This window comes from Gekko japonicus, unplaced genomic scaffold, assembly GCF_001447785.1.
Source record: "Gekko japonicus isolate JY-2015 unplaced genomic scaffold, Gekko_japonicus_V1.1 scaffold4700, whole genome shotgun sequence".
Lineage (NCBI taxonomy): Eukaryota > Metazoa > Chordata > Lepidosauria > Squamata > Gekkonidae > Gekko > Gekko japonicus.
Window position 1 is genome coordinate 5,485 of NW_015165977.1, and position 10,522 is coordinate 16,006.

The 10,522-nt window shown below is 47.3% G+C and overlaps 1 protein-coding gene across 1 annotated transcript in view; it reads left to right on the forward strand.

The window, feature by feature from the left end:
* Positions 1–2,153: 2,153 nt before the first annotated feature.
* The window catches only part of LOC107110676 (C-type lectin domain family 4 member F-like), a gene marked incomplete at its 5' end in the record, with an annotated part of 19,649 nt that continues 11,280 nt past the window's right edge, over positions 2,154–10,522 (forward strand). The window contains 2 exons of the mRNA XM_015411478.1: positions 2,154–2,360; positions 4,234–4,338. Of these exons, the coding sequence (XP_015266964.1) occupies positions 2,154–2,360; positions 4,234–4,338 (312 nt within the window). The remainder of the gene's footprint in view (positions 2,361–4,233; positions 4,339–10,522) is intronic.

Sequence of the window (10,522 nt, forward strand, 5' to 3'; positions counted from 1 at the left end):
AGACTCAATGTTTTACCCTCAGCGGCATTGTCTGGGAGGTTTGCCAGCATTCCCTATCAAGAAAGAATCTGCCCATGCAAAGGAAGGCACCTCGAAACGGTAGCCCATGTTTTACTTCATAGTGATTTTTATGGGGAAGTATGTGACTGTATAATCAAACCTATTGTGTCTAACTTTCACGGTTTACCTGAGGCGAAGTTAGGTCCCGTTCACACTGGCCGATTTGAGCTGGGAGCGGGACAGTTCGGGGCCGGATCAAACTGGCGCGATCACACCACAACATCTGGGAAGCGTCTTGCTTCCGTGGCCGAACTGTCCCTTCCCCGCAGAAATCCGCCTCAAACCGAACCACCTACCTTAGGTGGTTCAAATGGAAGAGGCGCTTCTAACTGGGCGTTTGATCGCCGGCGCGTCTTTGCGCCGGCACAACCCCGGCCCGGATCCGAACTGTGCATGCTCAGACATGCGCAGTTCGGCCGGCCCCCGGTTAGGGCCGTGTTTTCTGACTGATGTTCCCATATTATGAGTTTAGTTGCAAGGTACCTTTCGGCTGCCATAACTATCAGGGAGCAAAAGATTAGCTCTCCTATCTGATGCCCGATTGATTTGATAATTGAAATTCTCTGTAACTTTGCCATGTTGTAGCTTTCTTCTTTTTTTATGCCAATAAATTGGATTGGATTGGCTTTTATTTTTATTTTTCAAAAATGAAGCAGGCTGCAAAAGGGAGTCCCCTAAACTTCACCGAAATGTTGTCAAGATTAAAATAATTTTCATAACTTTCTGACAGGTTGGTAGAAGGGGAGAGGGTCCAATAAACCTGCCGGGGCAAGGAATTCAACAGGATGGGGAAAGACCCCTTTTTACCAACCTACCAGTCCCAGCGCGCTTTCACATGTGCTGAATAATGCATTTTCAATCCACTTTCAATGCACTTTAGCTATCGTTTGCAAGCAGATTTTGCCATTTCACACAGTAAACTCCAGTTGCAAAGTGCACTGAAAATGGATCGAAAGTGCATTATTCAGTGTGTGTGAACGTGCCTCCATCCTTGCTAACGTGGGCTTGTGGACCAAGGTCTGGTTGATCACAGCCAGAACCCTGTGGGTAAGGAGTGGTCCCCCCAGCTCAGCAACTGATGAACGCTCGTACATCTCTCAGTGCTCACCTGGGAAAACTCCAGAAGAACTCCAGAAGAACTCCAGAAAAATTATCCACTTTCAATGCACTTTCGCTATCATTTGCAAGCGGATGTTGCCGTTTCACACAGTAAAATCCAGTTGCAAAGTGCACTGAAAATGGATCGAAAGTGCAGTATCCACTTTCAATGCACTTTAGCTGTCGTTTGCAAGACGATTTTGCCGTTTCACACGGTTTGGTGTAGTGGGTAAGTGTGTGGACTCTAATCTGGGAGAACCGGGTTTGATTCCCCCACTCCTCCACTTGCACCAGGCTGGATGACCTTGGGCAAAGCCATAATTCTGGCACAGCTGTTCTTGAAAAAGAGCAGTCTCTGTCAGAGTTCTCTCAGCCCCACCTACCTCACAGGGTGTCTGTTGTGGGGAGAGGAAGGGGAAGGAGTTTGTAAGCCGCTCTGAGACACCTTTGGGTAGTGAAGGGCGGGGTATAAATAAATCCAATCTCCTCCTCCTCCTCCTCTAATATCCAGTTGCAAAGTGCACTGAAAATGAATCGAAAGTGCATTATTCGGTATGTGTGAAAGTGCCTCCGTCATTGCTAACGTGGGCTTGTGGACTGAGGTCTGGTTGATCACAGCCAGAACCCTGTGGGTAAGGAGTGGTCCCCCCAGCTCAGCAACTGATGAACGCTCGTACATCTCTCAGTGCTCACCTGGGAAAACTCCAGAAGAAGAAACGTAGGGTTTCCAGCTCCAGTTGGGGAAATTCCTGGGCCTGGAGCCTGGGGAGGGTGGGGTTTGGGGAGGGGAGGGTCTTCAGTAAGGTATAATGCCATAGAGTCCACCCTCCAAAGCAGCCATTTTCTCCAGGGGAACTGATCCTCTGTCATCTGGAGATCAGCTGTAATTTCAGGAGATCACACACACACACCCCCACTTGGAGCTGGGAAACCCTAAAGAAATCCAACGGTGGGCCTCATGACTGTTTTTCTCCTCTGCTGTGTCCCCTTCGCAGGTTTCCTTTGCTGCTTTTCCATTCAAGCCATGGCCCCGAAAGGAAAACCAGATCCAAAGGCAAAGCCAGCAGCCAAAGCGCCAGCCAAGGCACCGAAAGCACCAGTTCCACCTGGGACCCTCACCATCAAACAGATCCTGATTTATGTACTCTGCATGGCCGTAGCTATACTGAGCATTCTCACAATACTCGTCATGACCATTGTATGTAAGTTCCGCTCTTCTTGCTAGCCACCCGTTCATCTTCCCCAAATGGCTCTCTGATAGGCTTTGATATCTCTTTTCTCCTACTGTGTTCAGTCCATGAAGAACGGGTCACGGGATTTGCGTAGCCTGCACGGTCGTGGCCAGAATGCGTATTTTTGCACAACATGTTCTCCGAACGTATCTGGCAGGGCATGGTACTCGCCCTCATGGTCCAGTCGTTAAGAAGAATGGAGTGCCAAGCAGAGTTCCCTCTAAGCTGAGTTAGTGTGAGCTCGCTCACAGGGTTCTTAGCCTCCGGCTCACACATTTTTGTCTTAGTTCAGGAAGCCCCTGGTTTAAGAGCATAAAGAAGAAGAAGAGATTGGATTTATACCCCGCCCTTCCCCTGGTTTAAGAGCATAAAGAAGAAGAAGAAGAGATTGGATTTATACCCCGCCCTTCACTCGGAATCTCAGAGCCACTTACAAACTCCTTCTCCTTCCCCTCCCCACAACAGACACCCTGTGAGGTAGGTGGGGCTGAGAGAGCTCTTTCCAGAACTGGTCTTTCAAGGACAGCTCTGAGAGAACTTGTGACTGACCCAAGGTCACACCAGCTGCTGCATGTGGAGGAGTGGGGAATCAAACCCGGTCCTCCCAGATTAGAGTCCACACACTTAACCACTATACCAAAGTGGTTCTAAATCTGTGCTAAGAGTCCAAACCAGTGTTATCATCCCTTGGAACCAGCCCGTGACTTCATCTTAAAATGGGTTGGTGGCAGAATGGAAAGAATGACACAGGAGGACCCAAGAACAGTACACTCCCGCTATCTGGGATAGTCGTCTTCTTCCGCCAAGCATGCAGTTTTGGGAGGGATGCACCTGGGGAGGTCGGGCACACCCGCCTAGCAAGCCAGAGCAGCCAAATCTACACTGGTGATCAATGGGGTGACAGATGATAGAATCAGAGAGTTTGAAGGGGGCCTACAGGCCATCTAGTCCCACCCCCTGCTCAATGCAGGACCAGCCTAGAGCATCCCTGACAAGTGTTTGTCCAGCCGCTGCTCAAAGCCTGCCAGTGAGGGGGAGCCAGATCGCCCGCACATCTTTGACTGGTCCACTCTGGGTCCCTCATAAGAACATAAGAGAAGCCAGAGTTGGATCAGGCCAGTGGCCCATCCAGTCCAACACTCTGTGTCACACAGTGGCCAGAAATACCAGGGGCCATCAGGCAGTCCAGCAGTGGTGCCAGGACATTAGAAGCCCTCCCACTGTTGACCCCCCCCCAAGCACCAAGAATACAGAGCATCCCTTGCCCCAGAGTCCCTATCTATACCTTGTGGCTAATAGCCACTGATGGACCTCTGCTCCATATGCTTATCTAATTCCCTCTTGAAGCCGTCCATGCCTGTAGCTGCCACCACCTCCTCTGGCAGTGAATTCCATGTGTGCATCACTCTTTGGGTGAAGAAGGACTTCCTTTTATCCGTTCTAACCCAGCCGCTCAGCAATTTCATTGAGTGCCACGAGTCATTTCTAATTTGTCTCTGGACTGTCTGGTCTTCCTTTCTTCTTATTAGATGTATTTTTAATGATGACTTTGTGTTTTAATACTTTCTGTCAAAATGTCAGATTCTTTATTGTTGTTGTTGTTGTTGTTATATTATTATTATTATTATTATTATTATTATTATTATTGTTGTTGTTGTTGTTGTTGTTGTTGTTGTTGTTAATATTATTATTATTATTATTTATCATGTTGGACATTAGCATTTTACTTTGTCCTGTTGCCTTGATTATTATTTTTTTGCAAATGCAATAAAGATTGATTAGATTGGACATAAGAGGACATTGCTCAAGGCTTACTCTTAGGTTCCTGTCTCGATAATTTTAGACTTCACACTGCAGGAAGTTGGGGGTCCCATGGACTATTCATTGAAAAGACTGAGGAGCAGTTTGTCATATACCTTCAACAATACAGAGTTCAGCACAGAAGCTGGTAAGTGATTGGTCAAGAAGGATTATAGGTTTGGAAAGAGATCTCTGTTTTTAGGTGGAAGGCAGACAGCAAGCAAGCCCCAGCAGGTAGGGCAGTGAAGTCTGAAAGATGGCGACCTTGGCTAGATAGACCAGAAACTGCCACATGGGATTGTCTTGATTCGATGTCCTCTGCAGCACCCAGCATACTGGCCCAAATGCCTGCATCTCTTCTCTTCAAGGAAAACGTCCCTGTTCTCTTTCTCCAATATCGGTTTTTCTGCTTTCTAATTTTCCTTGCTTGTGTGTTCTTGCTGCTTTGGGTTATTCTGTCTTCGGCACATGTTTTGCTCCCTCTAGTGGCCGATCCGATATTACACCTATCTGGCGTATCTCCCTGCAGATTTAAACTGGAGGTTTTTATGCTGGACATAAAACGATGCAAATCAACCACTAGAAGGAATAAAGTATGTGTGGAATGAGGAAAAACCCAGAGCAACAGAAACAAGAAGCAGAGTTGGTTTGCCATTGCCTGCCTCTGCAGTCTTCCTTGTTGGCCTCCCATCCAAGTAATAACCAGGGCTGACCCTGCTAAGCTTTTGAGATCTGACCAGATCGGGCTGCACTGTGCCACCTTCCTTCCTGTAACCCTTTTATCTGCGCAGAAAAGCCCTCTTAAAGTTTTGCATAGTTTTCAGAAAGAAGGTGAGAAAACAAATGGCGCAAAGGAAAGAATCTTGAATGATTGTGTAACCCCAACATGTTTCGTGTGCAGCTTCGTCAGGGGGAATCTACCAAAATAATACAAATGTAAAAGTACATATAATACATCATAAAACACAGGGCATTTTCACAGAGCATGTACAGAGTTCAATTCACAATAAGATATCTATGTTCAGACAACTGAACTGGCAGTAATATCTACTACATGTTAAAGAATCACATGAAATTTTTCATTTAAATTATTTAAGACTCATACTGACCTTACAGATTCTTTTTAGATCTGTTCCCCATATGTGCCTTTCAGCAGAGGGAGCTTCCTGGGCATGTCTTAGCTTCTATCTACATGAGCGCCTGCCAAGAGATGTTCTCACTTAACCCTTTAGGGTAGAGAGTTCCCAGTTTCCATTCAGCCTCTTTCCTCAACAGAATTCTGTCATCCTGTCTGTTACATTTAAATATAATAACCCAAAACAAAAAGTCTATGGGTTTGTGAGTGTGCTCTAAGAAATGTTCTACCAAAGAAGCAGTGGGAACAAGAAGGGAGAAGGGGAAAAAACTGAACCTAAAACCTAGAATTCAGAACCTAAAAAGGTTAGTCAAGAATAGAAGAGGGCCAACTCTAAAAAAATCATACAAAAATGTACATGTATTTATTAAACACAAATTAAAATAACAAAGAAGGGCCCATTCATACCTCATATACAAATATATATATATACACACACACAAATATATATATACAAGAGGTGGACCCGCGATACTCGTGGGCGGGGGAGGCCCCAGCTTGAGCGCGAGGCCCGCGCGGCTTCTGGCCGCCGGGCCTTGGTGCTCCCCCCCGCCCCCAGCTTCAGCGCGAGGCCCGCGCGGCCAAGCCGCCGGGCCTCGGTGCTCCCCCCCGCCCCCAGCTTCAGCGCGAGGCCCGCCACAGCCAGGTCTTCTTTGGAACCACCTCCAAAGAAACACAAAAGCCAGCGCTCAGTATCGACAAATCCGACTCACTTGGAATTGATAGGGCCGGCTTAGAAGAAGCCAAAAGAACCAGTTCCAAAGTCTATTATTGAGGTCAGTGGGCATACTACCCCTTCTCCCAACAGCCAGTCTCCAGCACGGTCTCCATTGGCATATAACCTAGCTATTTAGGGCACGGTATATATATATAAACATACAAAGACTGATGAAATAGACCTAGCGTTTCGGCCTTTACAGGCCTTCCTCAGAGGTCTAATACAAATAGAACATGTTGGCTGATATGTAAAAATATATACAATCATACATATACAAAATATGAAATAAAAACCAGAAAACAATTGTTCCAACGTTTAACCACTGGGCAAGGAAGAGAAATTCAGAAATACAAATGAGACCTCCAGTGCAATCACATGTCCAGTAGCACTTCTCTCTGGTCAACTATATATTCTCCTGAGATTGTACAGCCAATTGTACAGTGCCAGTTCTTTTGTGTGATATATTATTCTTGTGTCTTAATTTAAGAGGCCTTTCGTTTTTTCCGGTATACAGTGGGAAACCATTTAAATGAGGAATTTCATGTGATTCTTTAATACATAGTGGATGTTACTGCTAGTTCAGTTGTCTGAATATAAACATCTTGTTGTGAACTGCACTCTGTACACGCTCTGTGAAAGTGCCCTGTGTTTTATTAATATGTTTTGTTTTTGAAACGATGTCTTAAATATATTTTTACATTCGTATTATTTTTGATAGATTCCCCCTGACGAAGCTGCACTCAAAACGCGTTGGGGGTTACACAATCAATAAGCTTCTTTCCTTTGCACGATTTGTCTTCTCGCCTTCATTTTGCCTTGGTGCGGCCCCCTTTTCTCTGCATAGTTTTCAGAAAGCCAGGAGAGTGGGAGGTGGGTTTTTTTACTTCCTCAGGTGGGCCTTTCCACAAGGCGGGAGCCCCACTGGAGAAAGTGTATGCAAAGATTGAATCCCAGCTATTGAAGGATACCAGGTAGCAGCTTTCTGGCTGAGAACTTAGGGGGGTGCTGCTGAGGTGATCCTGAGGTGGTCCTGAGGAGGTGATCCTGAGGTGGTCCTGAAGAGGTGATCCTGAGTTGATCCTGAGGAGGTGATCCTGAGGTGATCCTGAGGAGGTGAAACTGAGGTGGTCTTGAGAAGGTGATACTGAGGTGGTCCTGAGGAGGTGGTCCTGAGATGGTCCTGAGGAGGTGATACTGAGGTGGTCCTAAGGAGGTGAAACTGAGGTGGTCCTGAGAAAGTGATACTGAGGTGATACTGAGGAGGTGATACTGAGGTGATCCTGAGTAGGTCATCCTGAGGTGATCCTGAGGAAGTGATCCTGAGGAGGTGATCCTGAGGTGATCCTGAGGAAGTGATACTGAGGTGATCCTGAGGAGGTGATCCTGAAGTGATCCTGAGGAGGTGATCCTGAAGTGATCCTGAGGAGGTGATACTGAGGTGATCGTGAGGAGGTGATACTGATGTGGTCCTGAGGAGGTGATACTGAGGAGGATAGACCAAGGATCTGTCTCTAGCAGGAGGCAGCTTCCTATGTTGACATGGTTGAACTCAGTCTGAGGAACGCTTCTTTAAAATACCCCTCATCTGCCTTGTGCGTAGAAGCTCTGAAGCGCAAAGGCAGCCCCTAACTGATATTGGACTGGGCTGCCAAATAGACAATCATGGTTACTATTTGTTGAAGTCCATTGTTAAAGAAAACATGTCAGGAAAGCCCCTGTCCTGACATGAAGCACCTTCCCTATGAGGAAAGGTCGGAGCGTCTGGGACTTTTCAGTTTAGAAGAGAGATGACTCGGGGAAACATGATAGAGGTTTATAAAATCATGCATGGGGTGGAGAGAGTTAACAAGGAGAACTTTTTCTCCCTCTCCCCAAATACTAGAACTCGAGGGCATCCAATGAAACTGATGGGCAGTAGGTTCAGGATGGACAAAAGGAAACACTACTTTACACAGAGAGTGGTTCCAATGTGGGATTTGCTGACAGAGGATGTAGCGATGGCCTCAGGCACAGGCAACTTTAAAAGGGGATTAGTCAGATTCAGGGAGGAGGGGGACTATCAGTGGCTACTAGTTATGGTGACTGAGGGCAACCTCCATGTTCAGAGGGAGGCAGGAGGTAACCTCAGGGGGAGGCCTTGACCTCCATGCCCTGTAATTGGCTCTCCAGGGGAACTGGTTGGCCATCATGTGAGACAGGATGCTGGACTAGATGGACCACTGATCTGATCCAGAAGGGCTTTTCTTGTGTTCTTATGCCTACAAGCTCAGGGTCTCGAGGTTAAATGAGTCTTGAGTCGAGAGAGTCGAGAGACCTGTGGCTAGGATTTCCCATCCTTCTTCATCTCCTCTGAAGATGAAAGAATATTCCCTGGGAGGGGTTTTTTGTCCAGGCTGTTCTTTCCTCACCTCATCCATGATTTCAACCAGCCCATCACAGGTACCCTTTGTTCCATGGGGGGGGGCATCTCCATGTGATGTCTTCCCCATCCCAATCTTCAAAGTGGCGGTATGGGGCTCTTTGTTGTTGTTCAGTTGCACAGTCAAGGGACCCCATGGACCACATCCCGCCAAGGCCCTCTCCTGTCTTCTGTCGTGCTCCAAAGTTTGCTTAATTTCATGTTCGTTGCCTCGATCTGCCTAATCATCTCATCCTTTGCCGTCCCCGTCTTCTTTGACCTTCAATCTTTCCCAGCATCAGGGTCTTCTCCAGTGAGTGCTCCCTTCTCATTGGGTGGCCAAAGTATTTGAGCTTCAGTTTCATTATCTGGCCTTCCAGGGAACAGTCAGGGTTGATTTCTTTTAGGATGGACTGATTTGGTCTCCTTGCAGTCCAAGGGACTCTCAAGAGTCTCCTCCAGCACCATCATTCGAAAGCATCTATTCTTCAGCACTCGGCCTTCCTTATAGTCCCACTCTCTCTGCCATACAGTACTACTGGGCTATTAATCAGCTTTTAAAAACTGATAGGAACACACAGCCATGAGTCCCTCGCTTTATCAATTGAAAGGGGAGAGGAAGTGGAGGAGAGATTTGGAAAAGACAGAATTGTAGAGAGAGGAGAGGTTACTCAGTACAGGCCTTTTGGGTACCACAGAGATTGAGGGTTGCTAGGTCCCTCACCCACAGGAGGGAGGCCTAGGCTATGTCAGAAGTGATGTCATCAGGGCTTGTACCAGAAGTGATGTCATCAGGGCTTCTTTTGTAGAAAAAGCCCAGCAGGAACTCATTAGCCTATTAGGCCACACCCCTGACAGCACAGCTCATACTCATTAGCATATTAGGCTGCACCCCCATGTTACCAGAAGTGTGGTCATCCAGCCACACCCACCTTTTGCTTCTTTTTCTGTTTACCTTGTTTGTTGTCCAACCAGGGCTTTTTTTGTAGCAGGGACTCCTTTGCACGTTAGGCCACACACCCCTAATGTAGCCAATCCTAATGAGTTTCTGCTGTTGGGTGTGGCCTATTATGCTAATGAGTTCCTGCTGGGTGTGGCCAACTGGGGAGCCCGCTGGAACTCCGTTCCTGTGTGTTCCTGCCCAAAAATAGCCCTGGATGTGATGGGATTCATTTTGAGTAATTCAGTGGAGTATTAAAGAGACTGAGTCCATGGTGTGTATTAAAATATAAAAGTTTACTATAAACCTAACATGGGAAAAGGTACACAGGATATAAAATAACAAAGAGCTAATATGCCTACATCCTTACAGCTAAAGGTAAAACGGGAAGCGCCAGAAATGGCGTCTCCTTCTCTAGTCAGAACAAAGAACACACAGACGGGAAGAGAAGCCATAAAATGCTAATACTTGGCACCTTAGTTTCCAATCAGAGTAGCAAACTAGCTCCAAAGTTCCCGGGCATCCTATCTAAATCTAAATAGATTGGTTACAAACAAACATGTGACTTAACAAACATCATTAACCCTGTAAATACTGAAGTGTTTTTAACTTGTAACACCCAACAGGATGTCGCCATGTCGAGCTGTCAGGGCAACGCTCTGGCCTTTGGGCAAAACTTGTGTGTGAAAAATGGCTTTGACCATAGAGCCTTTGCCCAAATACCAGGGCAGCGCCTGGATGTCTCCCCTGTGATGACATCACTTCCGGTGAGGGCCAGAAATGGCGTTGCCACATTGCCGGGACAAAGCCTGGGCCTCCCTCCCTCTCCTGATAAGCCCCCCCCTTACAGCAAACGCATCAAGGGGGGGACACCTCAGGGCTGGCCCAACACGAGGCAGGCGAAGACAGTAGGGTTTACAGACTCCCCCGGGGAAGGCAAGGGTTCGGCAAGCCTTCTGTCTAGGTCTTCCTTGCGTTGGGCCTGCCCCGAGGCATTATGTTTAGAAAGAGGGAAGGGAAGGAGTGGAGTTGAGGGAGGGATAGGGTTGCCAAGTCCATCTTCCACCCCCAGCGGGGGACTTTGGGGGCATCCTCGATGTGATGACAACACATTGGGGACGTCCGCCGGCCCCCACCCCAC